This window comes from Neolamprologus multifasciatus, chromosome 12 (genome assembly GCF_963576455.1).
Source record: "Neolamprologus multifasciatus chromosome 12, fNeoMul1.2, whole genome shotgun sequence".
Lineage (NCBI taxonomy): Eukaryota > Metazoa > Chordata > Actinopteri > Cichliformes > Cichlidae > Neolamprologus > Neolamprologus multifasciatus.
The window spans coordinates 1,404,406-1,426,745 of NC_140450.1; the positions used below are offsets into that span (position 1 = coordinate 1,404,406).

Consider the following 22,340-nt stretch of genomic DNA (forward strand, 5'->3'; position numbering starts at 1 on the left):
CGTGCGCTTTGTTTGGCCTACTGTCATGGCGGGAGGGGGCATCACACTCCAAAGCCCTATAATTATAACTTCTTTCAATTAAATTCACAATATGGCAAAATGTGACAAGCTAGTATAACAAGGGAAAGAACAAAGAAAAGTTGCCAAAAAATACCACGAGGACATTCATCTCACAAGAAAAGAAACATCTACTAAACCTTTCAAGCAAGTAGGAACCACAGGATGCTGGAAAGCTGCTCGGTCTCAGAGATGGAGAGATAAACACTCCTGTCTCATCTATTCCCTGCTTCTGTTTTCATGTTAGTGTGAAGTGTTTTTGTTTGTTTGTTTGTTTTTGTGGGGTTTGTGTTTGTATATGTCTGTATTTTTGTATTTAAGATATTTCTGTTTTGCTTAATTTTCTTTAGTATAACTTTGAATAAACCAAAGAACAGTGTCTTAAAATCAGACAATTATCTTGATGAATAATTTTTATTCTCCATGTAATGAATTAATTCATTTAATCATTTTTACACTTTCTGTGATTTGTTTTTTACTTAGAAACTGCATTCTTCCATGTTTACTAAAAATCCTCCATATTAACCAAGAAATTAAAAAAAAGTTTTTTAATAAGATGCCACCTGCAAGAATTACTTAAAAAAATGACAGGGTAAAAACATCATATAGAAGATTTTATAACAACTGATAAAAGTGAACATTAAAGAAAAAAAACCCACAAAGATGTTTCCCTTAGAAAATAAAAATACAAGGTTAAACATGATCCTGAAAATAAGAATTTAAATTTAAATCAAATATCTGCTGATTGTAAATTGTTTATGAATCAACCTTAAAATCAGTCAGACGAACCAAAGATTCTGTTGTGCTCGTATGTAAAAAATAATGTAGTACAGACTCTCCTTTAACGCACCAGCTACATCTGCATTCTCGTACTCCAAACGTAGTATTTTGTGCTGAAATATTACAAATTGTATTAAATGCACGGAAAATCATTTGTCCATGTAGCTGAAATCTGACAATAATTTTAATCAGCTCATAAAACGCTGCAGGAAGAGTCATTCAGAGGTTTTTCTATGAACTCTGTGATCTCATTTTCATGATTTTTTTTGCAGGTTTTATTTTTCATCCTCGATGTTTGCAATCTTCATTCGGTCCTTGTGTTTTGTCAGCAAATCTCTGATTTTTGTCAGATTTCCTCTCTTCTTAGACAGACATACTTATATTTATTTAATACTAAATATTTCTAATTACAGCAAACATGCAAATATCTAATAAACTTCTTCTATTGTTTAATACGCTGGTGCCTGCAATAATCTAAATAAAATATACCAAAAAATTAAACAGCGTTTCAAATATTTTCTAAAACCTTAAGTTACATGGCAGCAATTCATCCCACATGCATCATTGACATCATATAAGTCACAAAATGAAACACAATCCTGAAAATATAAAAGATAAATCAAGAATTCCATCTGTAATTGTAAAATGTTTACAAACTGACCATAAAATATATCTCTTTATCTCAACATTTAATGTACAGAGAGTATTTTATTCAGCTGAGCTCTGTCACAAAAAGTAGAAAAAAAATCTCATGAAATGCTGCAGCGAGATGTATCACCCAGAAGTTTTTGTATTAGTTCACTTATTTCTGTTTCATGGATGTTCTGCAGGTTTTCTTTTTCTTCCTCATTTTTTGCAATCTTCATTTGATCCTCATGTTTTATCAGCAACTCTTTGATTTTTTTCACATTTCCTCTCTTCTTGGAAAGACATTTTATCACATCTTTGATTTCTCTAAGATGCTTTTCTCTCTTTTGTTTTTCAGTGTGCTCAGCCAGAGCCTTTAACAGGTCATACTTCTCATCTTTGTCTTTAATCTTCTTCTCATGCTCCTCCTTCTGAGCTGCAAACTCTTTGTTGTGTTTCTCTTTGAAATCATTGAACTCTTCAGCTTTCTTTCTGGCCTCATCTTCATGCGTCTTCTTCAGATTTTCCACACGTATTTTATAGTTTTCTTCCAGCTGATTTCGTTCTTTCTTCTCCTCTTCTCTCCTCATTTCATCTTCTTCTTTTCTTTTCTTTTCATTTTTTTCTTCTTCCTGCTGTATTTTTTCTTTCTCTTCTTTCAGTCGTCTTTCCTCCTCCTGTCGTCTCTGTTCATCTTCTCGTTTTTGTTTCTCTCTTTCTTCTCTTCGTTCTTCCTCCCAGGCTTCTTGTTTTCTCTTCATCTCTTCTCTGCTCTCTTCCAGCTTTTTGTCAGTTCTTTTCTTTTCCTCTTTTTCTGACTGAATTTGTTTGTCCAACATTTCAAGCTTCATTTTAAAATCCTGCCTACGTCTTTCTTCTTCCTCTTCCCGTTTCCTGTTCTCTTCTTCTCTCATTACCTGTTCTTTCTTTCTCTTCTCTTCATGCTCCTTTTTCATATTATCCTCCATCTCCTTGAGTTTCTGGTCTCTTTCATGCTGTATTTTTTCTTTCTCTTCTTCAAATCTTTTTTTGATGGCTTCCTTTTCTTCCTCATGTTTTCTTTCTAGCTCCTCTCTCTCTCTCTTCATCTCTTCTTCCTTCTCCTTCAGGATTCTCTCCATTTCCTTCTTTATCGCTGCTTCAGCTTCTTCCAGCATCTCATTGGTGAAGCAGTTTCCTCCATTGTCCTTCACCATGGTGTCAATCTTTGTTATCAGCTCAGTCACTTGTTGGCGGTTCTCTTTGTCTGCATTATTAAACACATGGTATCTTCCTCCACAGTCAGAGATCAGCTTCTTAAACGATTTATCACATCCACTTTCAATATAATCTTCAGTGGATATTTCATCATTTTTTAGTTTATCTCCCTCTGTAAAAAGAATGATGGTGAACTTTTCTGAATTCTTTCCAAAACCTTCCTTTATGAGTTTTAATGTCTCCTTCTCCTCTGCTGTGAGACGACCAATATGTAACACCAGCAGGAAGACGTGTGGTCCTGGAGCCAGAAGACTGATGCATTTCACCATCTCCTCATGAACTTCTTCGTGTGACAGAGTTGTGTCAAACAGACCAGGAGTGTCGACCACAACAACCGGACGGCCGTCCACCTCACCCTGTGCTTTCTGACAGTATTTGGTGACTGATGTTTGACTTGGCATGGCTTTAAACTCTCTCCTTCCTAGAATGGTGTTTCCTGATGAGCTCTTTCCACTGCCGGTCTTTCCTATCAGCACAATCCTGAGAGGCTCCGTGTTCTGCTTCTCTTCATCACCTGTAAACACATGATTTTCTTTAAATGTGAACAGTTTATAAGTAGATGTAAGAATATAATGTAAAACACGATTAATGATTTTAAAAAAAAAACATTCAATTACTTACGAGTGACCATATTTTTAGTTATCAGATCAATCTGGGCTCGAGCAAATGTTACAGCTGTGTAGCAGCATGGTTTGTTTGTACATCTCATCTGCTCCACAGTGTCCAACAACTTGTGGATCTGCTCTTTATCCTTGATGTTAACAATAACAGGCCTTTGTCCATAACGTTGACAGACCTCCTGGATATTTGGGTCTTTGCTTACAAAGTTAACAACAGCTGGATCTGTAGGATCTGAGTCCACAGTGAACAGAATCATGGTGAAGTCATTGACTCGAGAGCTGAATGTGTTCTGGATGGTCTCTAACTCTTCCTTGTCTTCATCAGTGAGGGGAGCCACAGGTAGGACCAGGATGAAGGCATGGACACCCTCAGGATCACAGAGGGAGATACACCTGAGTGATTCCTCCATCACTGCCTCCTGAGGTTTTCCATACAAGGCAGGCAGCTCCACCAGGGAAACCCGACGTCCACACACCTCTCCCTGATGTTTAACACACTCTGATGAGTTGCTAGGTGGATCAAACCTCTTTTGTCCCAGAATAGCATTAATTGCTGAGGTCTTCCCTGCTCCTCTTCTACCACACAACACCAGGTTCAGAAGAGGTTTTGATCTGTTAAACATTGCCACAAAATCTGCTTCATCATTTAAAGTCAAATATCCTTCTTTAGTCTCACTCAGAATTTTTTTAATTTTCTCTATCAATTCTTGCTGGTCTTGTTTAAAATCTTTTTTATCAATACTAAATCTGTGCACCCTTTCTTGGCAGTCCTGGATGAGTTTTTCCACTGAGTTATCCCTTTTCTCATTGTATGTCATAGAAACCAGGGAGTGTTTAAAAGCCTCTTGACCAAACAGACTCAAGATAAATTTCAGAATTTTCCTGTCCTCCTCAGTGAAATCAGAAGGTTTCACTAACAGCAGCAGAACATTTGGTCCAGGATGACAGAGATTCACACACCTCTTCAGCTCTTGTCTCACTCTTTGCACAGACAGATTGAACAAGTCTGGCATTCTCACTACTGTTATTGGGTTCTTGTTCCACTCGCCACTGGCTGCCACACAGTGTTTGGTTGAAGTTTTAAGACTAAAATTGCTCTCTCTTTTTCCAGTGATGATATTTTCCAGTGCTATTTTTTTGTCATCACTCTTTCCAAACAATACGATCCTCAGTGCAGATCCTGTAAAAAAAGATCAAATAAATCATATTGTAAATAAATAAAGATCTTAAATAAATCATTATATTTCCACTGGAATTTACATAAGATACAATTTATAAAGTCTTTTTCCATGGCCTCTCCGAACTCCTCCCACACCCGAGTTTTTGCTTCAGCCACTGCCCGAGCCGCATTCCGCTTGGCCTGTCGATACCTGTCGGCTGCCTCCGGAGTCCCACAGGCTAACCAAGCCCGATAGGACTCCTTCTTCAGCCTGGTGGCTCCCTTCACCTCTGGTGTCCACCATTTGGTTCGGGGATTACCACCACGGCAGGCACCAACCACCTTGTGGCCGCAGCTCAATGCAGCAGCTTCGGCAATGGAGGCGCTGAACATGGTCCATTCGGACTCGATGTCCCCCGCCTCCCTCGGAATGCTGTTGAAGCTCTGCCGGAGGTGTGCGTTGAAGATCTCGCGGACTGGGGCCTCTGCTAGTCGTTCCCAGCACACCCTCACTACGCGTTTAGGTGCACCAGGTCTGTCCAGCGTCCTCCCCCGCCACCTGATCCAACTCACCACCAGGTGGTGATCAGTTGACAGCTCAGCCCCTCTCTTTACCCGAGTGTCCAGAACATATGGTCACAGGTCTGGTGATATGATTACAAAATCGATCATCGACCTACGGCCTAGAGCGTCCTGGTGCCACGTGCACTTATGGACACTCTTATGTTCGAACAAGGTGTTCGTTATGGCCAAACTGTGATTAGCACAGAAGTCCAATAACAAAACACCGCTCGGGTTCAGATCAGGGAGGCCGTTCCTCCCAATCACGCCCCTCCAGGTCTCGCTGTCGTTACCCACGTGAGCATTGAAGTCTCCCAGCAGGACAACAGAGTCTCCAGGTGGAGCACCTTCCAGCACCCCCCCCAGGGACTCTAAGAAGGCTGGGTACTCCGAACTGCCACTCGGCGCATAAGTGCAGATGACAGTCAGGACCCGTTCCCCGACCCTAAGGCGCAGGGAACAAACCCTCTCGTCCACCGGGAAAAACCCCAACGTACCGGCAGCAAGCCGAGGGGATATTAGAATACCCACCCCAGCCCGCCGCCTCTCACCAGGGGCAACTCCAGACTGAGACAGAGTCCAGCCCCTCTCCAGGAGACTGGTTCCAGAGCCCAAGCTGTGCATAGAGGTGAGCCCGACTATATCTAGCCGGTACCTCTCAACCTCACGCACTAACTCAGGCTCCTTCCCCACCAGAGAGGTGACATTCCATGTCCCTATTGCCAGTCTTGGCAGCCGGGGGTCAGTCCGCCAGGGCCTCCGCTCCTGGCCGCCACCCGGCACACAATGCACCCGACCCCTATGGCGCCTCCTGCGGGTGGTGGGCCTGCGGGAGGATGGGCCCATGTCTCCTCTTCGGGCTGTGCCCGGCCGGGCCCCATGGACTAAGGCCCGGCCACCAGACGCTCGCCCTCGGGCACCCTCCCCGGGCCTGGCTCCAGGGCGGGGCCCCGGTAACCCTATCCCGGGCAGGGTAAACTGTTCCCTCTGTGTTTTTTTTCATAGGGGTCTTCTGAATCGCTCTTTGTCTGGTCCCTCACCCAGGACCAATTTACCATGGGAGACCCTACCAGGGGACAAAAGCCCCCAGACAACATAGCCCCTGGGATCCCTGGGACACACAAACCCCTCCACCACAATAAGGTTGCGATTCACGGAGCCTTCAGGAACTCGCCCCGAGTTCCTGAAGGCTCTGGACATTGTAGGGCTGTCCTGGTTGACACGCCTCTGCAATGTTGCGTGGAGATCAGGGGCAGTACCCGTGGATTGGCAGACCGGGGTGGTGGTCCCCATCTTTAAGAAGGGGGACCGGAGGGTGTGTTCCAACTACAGGGGGATCACACTCCTCAGCCTCCCCGGGAAAGTCTATGCCAGGGTGCTGGAAAGGAGAGTTCGTCCGCTAGTCGAACCTCTGATGCAGGAGGAACAATGCGGTTTTCGTCCTGGTCGCGGAACACTGGACCAGCTCTTCATCCTCTCGAGGATACTTGAGGGTGCATGGGAGTTTGCCCAACCAGTCTACATGTGTTTTGTGGACTTGGAGAAGGCATTCGACCGTGTCCCTCGGGGTGTCCTGTGGGAGGTGTTGCGGGAGTATGGGGTGTCTGGCCCATTGCTACGGGCCATTCGATCCCTATACAACCGTTGCAAGAGCTTGGTTCGCATTGCCGGCAATAAGTCGGACTCGTTCCCGGTGGGTGATGGGCTCCGCCAGGGCTGCCCTTTGTCACCGGTTCTGTTCATAATTTTTATGGACAGGATTTCTAGGCGCAGCCAAGTGGCGGAGGGCTTTCGCTTTGGTGGCCTCAGGATCTCATCTCTGATCTTTGCGGATGATGTGGTTCTGTTGGCTTCATCGGGTGAGGGCCTCCAGCTCGCACTGGAGCGGTTCACAGCCGAGTGTGAAGCAGCGGGAATGAGGATCAGCACCTCCAAATCTGAGGCCATGGTTCTCAGCCGGAAAAGGGTGGAGTGCCCACTCCGGGTCGGGGATGAGGTCCTGCCCCAAGTGGAGGAATTCAAGTATCTCGGGGTCTTGTTCGCGAGTGATGGGAGAAGGGAGCCGGAGATCGACAGACGGATTGGGGCTGCAGCCGCAGTAATGCGGACGCTGCACCGGTCCGTCGTGGTGAAGAGGGAGCTGAGTGTAAAAGCGAAGCTCTCAATTTACCGGTCGATCTACGTCCCTACCCTCACCTATGGCCACGAGCTGTGGGTAGTGACCGAAAGGACGAGATCGCGGATACAAGCGGCGGAAATGAGCTTCCTCCGAAGGGTGGCTGGCATCTCCCTTAGAGATAGGGTGAGAAGTTCGGCCATCTGGGAGGGGCTCAGAGTAGAGCCGCTGCTGCTCCACATCGAAAGGAGCCAGCTGAGGTGGTTTGGGCATCTGGTAAGGATGCCCCCTGGGCGCCTCCTGGGTGAGGTGTTCCAGGCATGTCCCACCGGGAGGAGGCCCCGGGGCAGACCCAGGACACGCTGGAGAGATTATATCTCTCGGCTGGCCTGGGAGCGCCTCGGTGTTCCCCCGGATGAGCTGGAGGAGGTGGCTGGGGAGAGGGAGGTCTGGGCCTCTTTGCTTAGGCTGCTGCCCCCGCGACCCGGCCCCGGATAAAGCGGATGAAGATGGATGGATGGATGGACAATTTATAAATGTTCTTAAGTTTGGTATTAATCTGTAGTTAAGTCTGCCGGAATTGCTGCTACTAGAAAACATTTACTTTTGTAACTTCTTTATTCTTCTTATTTCTGCTCCTCTTTAAACACTTATACCATCACTATCGCTACTCTTTGCAGCTTCACTGCTACACCTGTCTCCCTCTCATTCACACACATGTAACTAACCTCTTCCCTTGAATTCTTTCCTGTGCTTCCTCATTCTACCACAAGGTCTCCTTGTCCTTTTTCTTCTGTCCAGAGGTTAAAACAAACATCTTCTTGGCAATTTCCCTCAGCACTAAAGATGTGCTTTCTAAACCCAACAAACTCCAATTGCTAAAATGGATTTAACTTGGAACTGGCTACAAACTAAAGCAATTCGCACATGACGATTATCGTGGTCAATAGTCATTGACCCAGAATTTTGTATTTGGATATTAAAGTTCTTTTTATTATTAAATATTTTCCTTTTTGATTATTAGTGTGCTTATTGTTTACATTTTACCTTTATTGTTATTGTATTTTGTTAGTATTTGATTGTCTTCATTATTATCATCTGCATCTTGTTACCAATCCATTTCCACTTCCACCCTTTTGTGTCTCACATTATATAAAGCTTGGTCCACAAATGTTTAGACAGAGATGTTTTTCTAATTTTGGTTCTGTACAAACAACTCAGATGCAGTTGAAGTGCAGACCTTCAGCTTTGAGTGGGTTAAACAAAAAGACTGTATAAAATGTGACAAACTAAAACTTAACACAGTCCCTTCATTTCAGGGGCTCTAAAGTAATTGGGCAATAAAATAAGTGAAAATAAAATGTTCATTTCTAATACATTGTTGAAACTCCTTTGTTGAAATGACAGCCTGAAGTCTTGCACTCATGGACATCACCAGATGCTGGGTTTAGTCCTTTTTAATGCTCTACCAGGCTTTTACTGCAGCAGCTTTCAGTCACTGTTTGTTTGTGGGCCTTTCTGTCCCAAGTTTAGTCTTGGGGAGCCCCTTTGACTACATGTGTTCTGTACACAGGAAAATCTTCCAAATGTAAGTACCACACTTTAAAGCAACTCCAGGCCTTTTATCTAATTGATAATGACATAATGAAAAAATTGCTCACACCTGCCATTAAATAGCCTTTAAGTCAATTGTCCACTTACTTTAAATAAGGTGGCACATGTGAGGGAGCTTAAACTCCTAAACCATTCATCCAATGAGTGGATATCCTCAAATGAAAGAACAAGACTACAGCACGAGTGGACAAGAGACAAAATAAGGAAACTGTTAGAATGCTACTATGCATGTTACCCCACTGAAAGGGGTTAGCCAACTGCCAGAGTTGCAGAAAGCAGCTATTAAAAAATGGATGCCTAAGACTCACAACAAGCTGTCCATACCAGAGGCCTCAGAAACTGTCAAGTAAAGACTTGCAGTCTTGGCTAACTGCTTGAACAGGTATACCAGAGAGATAGAAGCCAGGAGAATAAGATGTTTTTCAATAAACCATCCAAGGTGTACTCTCTCAGTGGCAGTGGGAGTAGTATACAACACATAACATCAATGCTCAGTGGCTACTGGATCTAGGACAGAACACAGCAACCTCTCTGAAAAGGCTCCAGTAACCATCACGGTGGCAGTCATCCAAAAAAGAATGTCACAGGTGACTTGACAGTGTGGCTTGAGTCACACATAGTGGATAAAGAAGTTAACGACATCCAATGAGTGCCCGGGAGCACACATGAACCAGTTGCTAATGGATCAGATGCACCTAGAATGGTTAACTGAAGCCCAGATGGTATTGATGCCCAAGGATCTCCAGAAGGGAGTTCCACTCCATTCTGAATGGAACTGAAAGGAACTGAACACAAGAGGTGAAACTTCTTCAATAAACTCTAAGCTCCTTAGATTACCATGACCTGGATATCTGAGAGCCTGCACAGACCCTTCAAATAAACCATTCCTCTGCAGATGATCTGTTAGCTGTTTGACAACTACTCTTTCAAGGATGTTTGATATAAGGGAAGGTTGGAGATTGGCCTATAATTAGCTAAGACTGCTAGGTCTAGAGATGCTTTTTGAGTAAAGGTTTAACTACAGCCAGCTTGAAGGCCTGTGGTACATAGCTGATTATTAGAGATAGGTTGATCATATATAAGATCAAAGAATTAATTAATGGTAGGACTTCTTTGAGCAGTTTTGTAGGAATGGGGTCTAAAAGACACGTTGATGGTTTGGAGGAAGTAATTATTGAAGTTAACTCAGAAAGATCAATTGGAGAAAAAGAGTCTAAATGAATATCAATGGTACTGAAAGTAGCTGTAGATAATATTAAAACTGTGGCACGATTATGAGAAATTCTGTCTCTAATAGTTAAAATTTTATTTGTGGAGAAGTTCAAGAAGTTATTACTAGTTAATGTTGAAGGGATGGTTGGCTAAACTGAGCTCTGACTTTTTGTCAGCCTACAGCGCTGAAAAGAATCCTGGGGTTGTTCTTTAGAGTGTTGGGCCCGCTGAGCCTTGTCCACAAACTTGTAAACCTCTTCTAAGACTGGAGAGGGTAGAAGGGTTTCCAGTTCCTGCAGAGTCTGGCTGATCTTTATCTGGAGGGCATCTATAGTGAAATGGACCTGTCTTATCCTTTCACTTAGAAGCTGATTTTGTGCTCTCTGGAGCGTCTGGTAAGTCCAGACGCTTTTCTTTCTAAGCTCCTTAGACTATGATGACCTGGATGACTGAGAACCTTCACAGACATAGGGTTGTTCTTATATTCTTCAGTGATGAATAGTAAAATGTTTTGGCTTTGCGGAGGGCTTTAAATGCCATGCTGATGCAGTCATTTTTAGCATCTACATGAATGTTAAAATCACCCACAATAATTTAGCCGAGCACTAAATCAGATAAAAAGTCTGAGAAATCAGACAGAAACGCGCTAATGAAGAGAGGGCGATCGTAGCGAAGGGTGAGTAAAATTATGTTACCCCTGAGAGATGAGCTGTGTTTAAAGGTATTTGCTGAGAATAGACCCTGTTTGCATAAATATGAAAAAAATGGGATCACCAAGAATATCCTAAAAATTGCATTGAGGGGGGTGTTACAGTGAAAAAAGCAAAAAGCAGCCAAATTTTCATCTGAAAATGTTTCATTTTAGTAAAAACAATGCTCTGTAGTTTGATACTGTCATTACAGACAAAGCGGATGTTTAAAGCCTTTTTATGCACATTTGAAATGCCGTCATTCTCCTTATCAGCTGGAAACATTAAAGCCGTAAAATGACTTTTTCGAACGGATAAAAACTATTGAACAACAGCAATGCTGAAGGTGCGGGTCTTGTTGAATTATTAAACATACTTTCTTTAATTTTTCGAGCCACAAAAACAACAACTTTTAATTTTCTTCTGCTTGAGTCTCGGCCTAGGGTATCTCTACTTATCATTGCTGAGTCAGTTGTCTGTTTGTGCTACTTTTTTCAAGGAGCAGTGGATTATTGGTAAGGGTGACTTTATGTGTTTAGTTACTTAAGTGGAAGTACTGTGGAAAGTTTTACCTTACATACATAGGGCTGACAGTACAGCTTCTGAGGTAACTGTTTACAAAATGTTATATTCTATTCATAATAATAACATAAACACGGGGTCACAGGCTCCGTACCATGACACTGTCGTTGTTTATATTTACTGCGGGAAGAAACGGTAAAAACTGTGTTTTATAAGGAAAACGCTCGAAAGCACTTTCTGCCCCCTCCCAACCCCCACACCCTTTCCTATTGGTTGAAAAATGTACCATGTCGACTAATCAAAACATGGCATTTAGTTGTTAAGAAACAGGAGGAAGTTTTAGGAGTGACGGCGGTGTTTTGAGATGTGAGAGATTTGCGACATTTAGCGCAAATCTTGTGTAGTTAGTGTGTAGTCAGTGTGTAGTGTAGTCAATAGTTTTGTTGTGTGTGTCAGAACAATGAGGCGACTGCTGAGTGTTACAGGTGTTACAGCAGTGATACATCTGCTGTTGTCAGGCCTGCAGGTATCAGGCTGTTGTTCTCCTTCATCTCAGAGTGGACAGAAATTATTTTTTGGAGTGGCACAAATAATTTGTGTGGCATCAGATTTGATGCAGAACAGCTGATTGTTCTGGAAATAGTTTGAAATGTTTGTTTAAAAAATGCTATAATTTGATTACTTTCATAAACCATGTGACTTGGATGGATTGGATGCTGGCGTGACCACAGTGCACACGTCTGATGTTGCTTACAGTGGTCTAAGCTCAGGGAGTTTGTGCGTTCGCTCAGACACATGAAAAATTAGAGGGAACATTGCTCTTCACTGTACCTTTTCAAATAAAGCCATGAAATGGCCACAAAATATTTTTTTAAAAAGCTGAACAAATTTCACGTAATTGAATAAGTAACAAAATTACTATCACATATTCTTTCATTACATGTTTTTATACTTACCAGAACCCTTAACAGGATTCAAGCTCTCACTGACCAGCCCTCCTTGATTCAGTTTTGTCCTTGCTTGCTTATGGTCACATGGAATACCATGTGTTGGTTCTTTGTAAATATCCAAACTCAGATAATCTCCGTTGTTCTCCTTCACTATGTTGACCATGGCTGATAGCAGCTTTTGTTTTAGATCCTTCTCCCACAAAAAATCAGCTTTACATTTTTTGATGGTGTCTGTTAACAGTTGATTTTGCTGAATAAGTTTAGTACAATCTAAATTTTCTGCTTTGAGTTTTATAACTACTAGTGAATGTTTAAATGATTGATAACTGAAGTGTTCAAGGAAGGATTCTAGCTTCTGTGTATGTTCCTCTGTAAAGTTTTCAGGCTGTAGAATCAGCAGGAACACATGAGGTCCAGGAATAGAGAATTCTATGCATTTTTCTATGTGCTCTTCTTTGGTCATGTTCGGATGAAGAAGATCTGGAGAATTAACAAGAACTACTTCTGTCTCATTTAACTTTCTGTTGTGTTTCGTAAAGATGTTCAGTTCTTCTTCAGTGGAAAGCATGTTCTTTCCCAGCAGTAAGTTCACCAACAAACTCTTGTCAGACCAGCTGTTCCCCAGCAAAACGGCTCTCAGCTCAGGCACTGAAAAACAATTGTTCAAATGTTTAACAATATAATAACACTGAAATAACTTTATTAGCTTATCAACTGAATCTGGATCAAACTGCAGTTCAGGTTTGGGTGTGTGTGTGTGGGGGGGGGGGTGCAGTGTAGAAATGCCTTGTAACAGAAATGATCAACCCTGCTGGACTACTTAAACATCATAACTAGCTTCAATACTGGCTGATATTTCTTTCTCTTAGGTCACAGTGAAAGTGAAATGGTAATTATTACAACACAATTAAATGGGTGTCCGGCCTGAAAGAAGGCAAAGGATGGAAAAGTATTTTTATAGTCTTTGTACTTTTTGTGTAGAGCATCATTAAAATCATCAAAACTAAAGCAATGAAACAATGAAGATGAACATAATTAAATGTGAAACATTAAAAGTTAGGTCAGCTAGTACACAAACATTAATTTTTATACCTTTCAAAGTACCCATCTAAAACAAAGTAAAATAGTATAATTTAACTTGGTTCAGTTTGACTCACTGTCAGGTGGCAGAATTTCACAACTGCTGCTGCGCTTGAGATGTTCACCTGTAACTGTAAAGACACATAAACCTACACATTCATGCTTTCCTTTTGCTGTGTTACATATAATCTGTAATACAGATACCTAAATCAAACATGACTGTAGAAAAAGTCTGTGTTAACGTGAACTTCATTACCCAGCAGCCTCCTTGTAGTCATGGGATTCATGGAACTCCTGAGCTAGATAGCCTGACTGCATTCCTGGGCTAACAATGCAGGAGAGAGCTGCTCAGAATAAAAGCAAATAGCCCATCCTGTGTTTATTGTGAATGCTGTGCGCCAAATAAACATTCATGTTCCATGTTTACGATGCGTACTTTATGTGTATTGACTCTAGCTATCTTGGGCATATGTGCTAGTAGCAATAGCTGTGGTGGGGCAGTTATTTGATAGTTTCTGGCCTTGTTCCAGCTTTATTTGTTCCTACTTGTTTTACCAATTCATGTGACTTTGTACGCTGTAATATTGTTGTATTACATAGTGGCGAAGTAGGGGCCAAACTGCTAACTAACTGCCTCAATATAAATATTTCATCCCTGTATTGGAGTGTCATCTTGTGGCCCATTTTGGGTAGTGCTTTAATAAACATGAACGTTGTTAAGAAGCGTTATCAGATTGATGCAGCCTTAGCAGAGTTGTTGTGGAGGAATTCGCAGCCAACTATATTACCCTTTAATCTGTATTGATGTTCTAATGTATTTTCTTTTCCTGATTGCAGAAACCACACCATATCACCTGTCCACCTCCTCCTACACTATGCCATATCTCCATGTACCATCAAATAAACTCCACCTCTTACAATCTACTACCTAGATGTCAGTCTCTTCTTCTGATTACGGTTAACTATTATGGCACAACTCAGCATTAAAATGATATGCACCATTCTGTACAATGACACACAACCTATACTGATTAAACATTTATAGCATTCACTGATGAACTGCTAATTTTAACACATAACTAATAATCTTCAATGTGTACATCAGTTTTAGTTTGAACTCTCATTACATTTTAACTCTACAGTGTCAGCACTCTGTGCACGTTATCTTCAAAGTCTGTTACTTTTAATGGTTAGATGTGGTCAGCTTGGAATAACATGCCACAATATCAGCTCATCTTGTTTCGAGACTCAGTTACAACATCAGCTACAATTTTTCTGCTCCTGAATTGAGGATTATGTGGTTTATGTTTTGCAATTTTGCATATTTTCACTAAAGCTAAAACAGGATACTGCAGTTGTGACTGTTTGGCGTTTTACATTAAGGTGTATTATCTTAGTCTTCTTCTGGGGTTTGTTGTCAGTTACCAAACACAAACTGCCTTCTGAACTAGAGCATAGATGGAATAGATGTATACAGAACTGTATTTCATTCACATTCACGCTCTCAAGTGCTGCATTTATAAACTCTATAAAAGTCTGGCATTCAAGCTTATTCCACTGGCAACAATCTTAACACAACTACTCAAGTCAGAGAGACATAATAGAATTATAAAATACAGGATTTAAAATTTAAATGTGCAGTTTGTAGAAAAAAACTAAATTTGAGAAAAACTAAATAAAAAGGCTTCTTTTTATGAATAAATAAAAGTAATAGATGTAGCCTAGCTTTGATACAGCTAGTGGTTATTTCATATGTACACATTTTTGCTTTGAACTTATCACAGACTAGATTTAAGTTATGTGAACAGTTTTTAAGACTTGGTGTAGTCTATTATGCGAGAGGCCAGACGGATAAAATCTGACTTAACTTACCAGGTGCTGCAGTCTCCATAATGTTAAACTGTTAAAAACACCAGAGATTCATTCATCTGTTGAAAAAACAACAAAACAAAAAACATTAGGATGCATTAGGATACTGTCCTTTATACCCAATACTTGCCACTATTACATCCAGTGATCACAAATGAATGTATTTGTTTAGCTGCCCTTTTTGAAATGAAGTTTCACTTCAATATGTGCGCAAGGATAGTGGGGGTGTTTTGTTACAAGAAAACAATAAAAATTAAATCTGCAAGCAGCGTTATGAGGGCCCTCGCACCCCGGCGCGTCGAGCCACGCCCAACACCTACAACCAGCACGTCCGATCTGATGTCACATTGATGGAATTCATGCATTTAACCACCAGCTAATATTTCATCTTGTTCAACCATGATTATAGTTGTCCCACTAGGTGGCGCTCTAACCATTACTGACAAATGGCATAACAACCATTTCCAATGTCAAGTCCTATCATGCCTGCGACCTTTGGGAGAGATTGGACATTGTGTTTTTGAGTGACAGCAGATTACTGCTTTTTGGCGAGTGATTGAAACTCCATGTGCCGCCATGACCACCCCGTTTCCCTGAATGTAAAAAGCTTCGCAATTTAACATCACAAAGGTCTTTAGATTCCACGCACTGCAGATCGTGTCAATCTGACGAAATCCCTTGGAGGAGTTCGTCAAAGTACGGTGCCTGAAAAGAGGGGAATATGTTGCCAAAATTACACATTAATTTTAAAATGGCTGACTTCCTGTTGGAATTGGGATATTGCTCCAAGAGACTTTTTTGTACATCTTGATATCTTCCATAAGCTTACCAGGTTTCAGACTCATAGATAAAACACAGAGCAGGGGCTGATGATTTGAAATTTTGTAGGGGGCGCTGTGGAGCCATTTTGCGCTATTCAATGAAAGTGATCACATAACAACAAAACCTTCATCACATTCCCACTAGGTGGCGCTGTCCCTGATGTCAAATATGGCAGTTGAAATATGTTCAGGGGTGGAGCCTTATCATATGTGTGCTCTTTGGTCCAGATCGGACAATGTATGACAGAATGAAAGGCAATAAGATTTTCATGGCGAGTCATTGAAATTCGCCGCGGCGCCACGGCCTCACCGTATCGCAAAAACTCAAAAGCTCCGCAATTTAACATGGCCCAGGTGTGTAGTTGACGCTGACCAAAGATGAAGCTTATACGACCAAATCCCAAGGAGGAGTTCGAAAAAGTTCGAGTCATGGAAATGGCAAAATTAGAGCCAAAATGTCACCTTCACTTCTAAATTGTGGACTTCCTGTTGGGTTTGTGTCAATGGGCCCACAGACTTTTTTGTTCGTCTTGGCATGGTACACATGTGTGCCAGATTTCATACATGTAGCTCAAACCATGTGGTCATAGGGCTGCATTTAACAAGGCATAGGTGGCGCTCTAGAGCCATTTCCCAGTGCTCATATGTAAAACCATTAAAATACAAAATTTTTCACCAGACCTGGCATGTGTGCAAAATTTCATGAGTTGAGTTGAACATATTTCAACTGCCCTATTTGACATCAGGGACAGCGCAACCTAGTGGGAACAGGAAATGTCATGTTTTACACTTTGGGGTACAGTATTGTGATGGGTGACATCTGCAGCCTCAAATTTCTCCAGGAAAGCCTTAAGGAGTTAATCTTGGGTTACAGTGAAAACTGTGACTTTTTGCCAAAGGGTGTGACCCCTGCAGCATGGCGAACTTTGATGTCTCGCCAAGAAGAAACAAATTAGTGTAACTCAATGAAATCCAATCTGATCAGTACCAGACTTTATAGGCGTGATGTCAGACCTGCCCTGAACAGATTGATGTGCCCATTGTTAGGAATACGCAGAGCGCCACCTAGTGGCAACAGGAAATGTCACGTCTTTCACTTTGTTGTACTGATTTTCACAGGTTCATTGTGGCCACCTCAAAAGCGGTGAATATCCCCGTCAGTCTCTCATGATGCTTCAGTGCGAAAATTGTGACTTTAAACTGAACGGCGCACCCTGGTGGCAACGCGGTTCACCATGAAAAAAGAAGTAGCTTTTGAGGGGCTTGGAAAGTTTAAAAAGTCTTGAAATTTGGCCCACAGCTTCAATGTGATGAAGGTTTTGTTGTTATGTGATCACTTTCCTTGAATAGCGCAAAATGGCTCCGCAGCGCCCCCTACAAAATTTCAAAACAACAACCCCTTCTCTGTGTTTTATCTATGAGTCTGAAACCTGGTAAGCTTATGGAAGATATCAAGATGTACAAAAAAGTCTCTTGGAGCAATATCCTAAATCCAACAGGAAGTCAGCCATTTTAAAATTAATGTGTAATTTTGGCGACATTTTCCCCTCTTTTCAGGCACCGTACTTTGACGAACTCCTCCAAAGGATTTCATCAGATTGACCCGATCTCCATTGCGTGGAATCTAAAGACCTTTGTGATGTTAAATTGCGAAGCTTTTTACGTTCAGGGAAACAGGGTGGTCATGCGGTATGTGGAGTTTCAATCACTCGCCAAAAAGCAGTAATCTGCTGTCACTCAATGACACAATGTCCAGTTTCTCCCAAAGGTCTCAGGTGTGATGAGACTCAAGCTCGGAAATGTTTGTTATGCCATTTGTCAGTAATGGTTAGAGCGCCACCTAGTGGGACGACTATAATCATGATTGAATGAGATGAAATGTTAGCTGGTGGTTAAATGCATGAATTCCATCAATGTGACATCAGATCGGACGTGCTGGTTGTAGGTGTTGGGCGTGGCTCGACGCGCCAGGGTGCGAGGGCCCTCATAACGCTGTTTGCAGCTTTAATTGGCCATTTGTAACTACTTTTGATGTTTCCTCTACATTTCACCTTTAAAAACTGTTTATTTGACTTGTTTGGTATCATTGTTTTCAGCACAACCTCACACGTCTGAATTTACAGTTGTGTTTTCATTTTGACATACTGAATTAACACAATTGATCTAAAATCAGACAAAAAACATAAAATCCGAGTAGAATAAGTTATATTTTTTACTGTAACAACCACAAACATGTTTAATGAATCATATTTCATAACAAATATAAATTGTCAATTATAACATCAGACGCACAGGGTTTGCAAACAACAAAGTTATTTGCAGCCATTTACCTTTTTTCTTAAAACAATTTCTTCAAACTATTTACAGAACAATCAGCTGTTCTTCAATAAGATGCCACAAATTATTTGTGCCACTCCAAAAACATAATGTCTGTCCACTATAAAGGAGAACATCACAGCCTGATACCTGCAGACAGCAGTCACCTCATTGTTCTGACACACAACATAAAACTATCCACAACACAACACACTAACTACACACTCAGAACACACTAACCGTCACAAATCTCAAAACTCGCTCTCTCTCTTTTTCTGCTCTCTCTCTCTCTCTCTCTCTCTCTCTCTCTCTCTCGTTGTGACTCCTAAAACTTCCCCTTCTTCCTAAACTTTTTTCGCTCATAAGCAGAGAGGTCTCGCTGCGTTGTCCTTAGACAGTAAACGTGACGAAACTATTGAGGAAAAAACGCCGCGTATATCTTGTTTATCATGACTCTGGTTTTACTGGCCGATCAACACAGTTTATAAACTGGTATATGTCACCTTGTTGCTTTGTCTTTAAGTGGTCATGTGATTGTCTTACAACGACTACTTTATAGTGATGGGATTTCCGGCTCTTTTTAGAGATCCGGCTCTTTCGGCTCGGCTCACTAAAAAGAGCCGGCTCTTTCGGCTCCGAACCGGCTCTTCAGGTTGTTTTGTTGCTTTAATTATTTAATCATTAACAATAATATAAAATTATGCAGAGAAGGAATTACTAATGTTAAAAAAAGTGGTTTTATTTATATATGTTTATGTATGGCCCCTAGAGACAAAGCATGTACAAACTCCAAAACACATTTCTAGCGTTTACTGAACTTCCAAAACAGAGCTACTAGATCACTTAAATTACACAATTGAAGGCATGTGTGTATTGTTTGTGTATTTATAGACAAGCACTCATATTTATTCAAATAATTTAAAAAAAAAAAAATTTACCTGTTACTACCACACACCAAATCCGGTTGTTGATACTTCCTGGCTTGTGTAGCCACTAGGAAACAAAAGCTCAACACTGCGCCCTAGCATCCTGGAGCACTTCTGTTGTCTTTTGTACGTGATTCTGAGTTTTTACGTGTTTTGGAGTTTGTACGTGCTTCTGAGTTTTTACGTGTTTTGGAGTTTTTACGCATTTTGGAGTTTGTACATGCTTAGGAGTTTGTACGTGTTTTGGAGTTTGTACTCCTTTGTCTCTAAGGGCCACCATAAATATACTTTATTTATTCACTCCACATAAAATGTAATAAATAAATCATATAATACAAAAAACAACTATTTACATTTTAGATTTTTAACTATTTAAATGTTCAGCTTTTTCCTTTTAAACAAATTTAACGTGAAACAACACAAAACACTGCAAACCACAACACAATTAAATATAAATTAAAATATTAAAACAAAAAGAAGATGCACATTCTATTTTATATGGGCCTGCATGATTTCTGAATCCTTTATCATCTGCAACTAAAAATAGTGGATGATTACTATACCTTTCTAATGTGAAGTTGTCCCTCGCTCTCTTTCTCTCTGGCTCTGTTCCTGTGCTACTGCCAGTGTAACTAACGCCCCTCCCCCCTCTGCCCAGCGCAAAGTACAGGCCGCGCGTGCGGAGTTTAGTGGAAAAAAGGGCGAGAGAGAGGGTGAGAGAAAGAAAAAAAAAAAACCTCACGACTCCCAATAAGGAGCCAGCTCGCGTCGTTCACTTCAAAGAGTCGGCTCTAAGAGCCATTTCGTTCGCGAACGACCCATCACTACTACTTTATTCTTCCTCAGTCAAACAGCAGCACTCATGCGATTGTTTTGCCCCCTGAGCTCCAGGTATTTTGCCAAAAAGTGATCGTCGGGCAGAAAGTGATCACCGTCCGCGGGAGCGCGCAGCTGCTTAAAGCTGTAGCGCCCAGATTACTTACAGCTACTTGCTGCATCTGATATAAACTGCAGTAAGCTGAACACAGCTTCAACCGTCTGTTTGTTAAAAAATAGTAACGGACCACATTTTCTTGTTAGTAACAGTAACAGCGTTGTAACGTTAGGAATAGTAATTAGTTAGATTAATCGTTACTGAAGAAAGTAAAGCCGTTAGTAACGCTGTTATTCCCATCACTGATCCTGAAATGGTGGAATCATTGCTGATCTTAAATGTTACCGATCTTTAATATACGACTACGAAGAACATTTGTCAGAAAACGATGGACACGGCTGATGTTTATTGACGTTTTAAAAAATATGTTGAAACAAAATCCATTGAATTTCTTTTACAGCAAGAAACATTTACGGGTGTGGTCCGTTTTCTCCTCAAATCTCTTGCAAATACTTGCTGAAACGACAAATCACGTCGAAGTCACAGGAAGTTTCTTAAATGTGAACTGATGGTGGGTCCAAATGTATTTCTGTCTGTTAAAGAGCCCTAAGGCGTTTTCAGCTCAGTCATTTTATAACTTATAGATGTCTGAACAAGCACTTACCTGAGTTTGAGCGGTGATAGGCTTTTCACTGATTTAACTGCGGTCAGACTGCATTCGATTTTATTTACCGTGGTAGCTTAAAATTGTGTTTGCGAGCCGACCAGAAAGAATGAAAGTGAAAGCATTTACTGGAGTAACCCCTCCCTCCTCCTGGAGTGCAGTGGGGCGTGCAGATTATTTTAATGGGAGTTGTATGTCCAGTGTTTTTCCCATCTCTGAACTCAAAATTATCTTATCATCTAAGGTCTAGAAAACAGTTATTCATGCTTCCATTTGATCACGTCTAAATTACTGTAATTCTCTTTATTCAAGCATCTGCCGGTCAAGCCTATCCTGCCTGCAACTTGTTCTGCAAATGCAGCTGCAAGGTTCCTGACGGGTACCAAAAACAGAATGTATTACTCAGATATTTGGATCTTTACATTGGCTTCCAGTTAAATACACAGTCGATTTCAAGGTTCTATTATTTGTTTTTAAAGCTGTATTTCAGATCTAGGATTAAGCAAGTACAGAAGTTTTCCGTAAATGACTTCAACTTTTTTTTAATCTCCAAATTACAGTAAAAAGTTGAAACATATGTCTCTTCCTCACTTTTGTGGGAAGATTTTTTATTTTCAAATATGATGAAATAATCACTGTCCGTCCTTCTCCTCCTCATCTTGGCGCTCTTGGAGACCCCCCTTAGAGACAGCTTTCTTGGAGCCCTTCTTGGAGGTTTTTGCTGGATCATGCATAGTTAATGAAGCTCTTCAGTTGGGCTTATGTGAGCTCTTATGTGAGCTCTTGTGGTACACACCCAAAATCAGTTTATAAAATGTCTTTAATAATAAAGTAAAACATTTATTGAATTTTCTGTGCAGGATTGGCGTGATTTTAATCGTATGACAGCCACGGGAAGCTGACGGGTAAAGAGATTGTTTTTTATCTGATTACGTCGTGGAAAAGAAATTGTTCAAGCCATGTTTCCAAAGTAACAAAGAGCCGACGGATGGCCTGGATTGCAGCCATTCGAAGACCAAATATAACGTCCCAGAACACTCCAGCTCACATGTTAGTCTGCTCCAAGCATTTCCACAAAGATCAGTCTTCTGTTGTAGTTATTACGTAATTTATCATAATATAATTGTTGATGTAGGTTACAAATAAGTCTTATAATGATTTGAATTGAATTCGTTGCGCTATGCTGCTTTGTTCACTGTGGCTTTGCGGGCTTGTAGGAAAACCAGCCGACAAAATGCTGGAATGCGATCCAGACTGGGCCCCTCTATCAGCCTGGGTCAGACCGAGTTTAAAGCTGCTACCACAGCCAGATTTGATCGGTTAAGAGAGAGAGAGCGATATCAAAACAGCCACAAAACGTCCTGCATATATGTGCACAAACATTGTATTGAAGCAATCAAGTGATGAATAACTGTTTTCCAGTAGGTTGTTTTGCAATGTTGTTGTTGTTGTTGTTGTTGTTGTTTTTGCATTGTTGATTTGTTTTTCACCGAAGCAGCTAATAAAGCACAATTGAATACAATTCTGCCTCTTTCCTGTAAGATTCTCTAATAGAATGAAACAATAATGCCAGTTATAAATAAAGACAATAAAATGAATGAATTACGAAACACTCATTTTATTTCT

The 22,340-nt window shown here is 41.2% G+C and overlaps 1 protein-coding gene across 2 annotated transcripts; it reads right to left on the reverse strand.

The window, feature by feature from the left end:
* Positions 1–310: 310 nt before the first annotated feature.
* LOC146506115 (GTPase IMAP family member 8-like) lies at positions 311–20,830 on the reverse strand. 2 transcript variants are annotated; one of them, XM_085179964.1, is made up of 6 exons: positions 20,715–20,830; positions 15,117–15,172; positions 13,322–13,375; positions 12,171–12,812; positions 3,343–4,521; positions 311–3,235 (listed from the first exon to the last, which is right to left on the reverse strand). In XM_085179964.1, the coding sequence occupies exons 2-6, from the start codon at positions 15,133–15,135 to the stop codon at positions 1,587–1,589; spliced, it is 3,543 nt and encodes a 1,180-aa protein (XP_085036090.1). In that variant the 5' UTR covers positions 15,136–15,172; positions 20,715–20,830; the 3' UTR covers positions 311–1,586. The 2 variants fall into 2 exon arrangements, with proteins under 2 accessions (XP_085036090.1, XP_085036092.1); XM_085179966.1 differs by lacking the exon at positions 13,322–13,375.
* Positions 20,831–22,340: the final 1,510 nt, after the last annotated feature.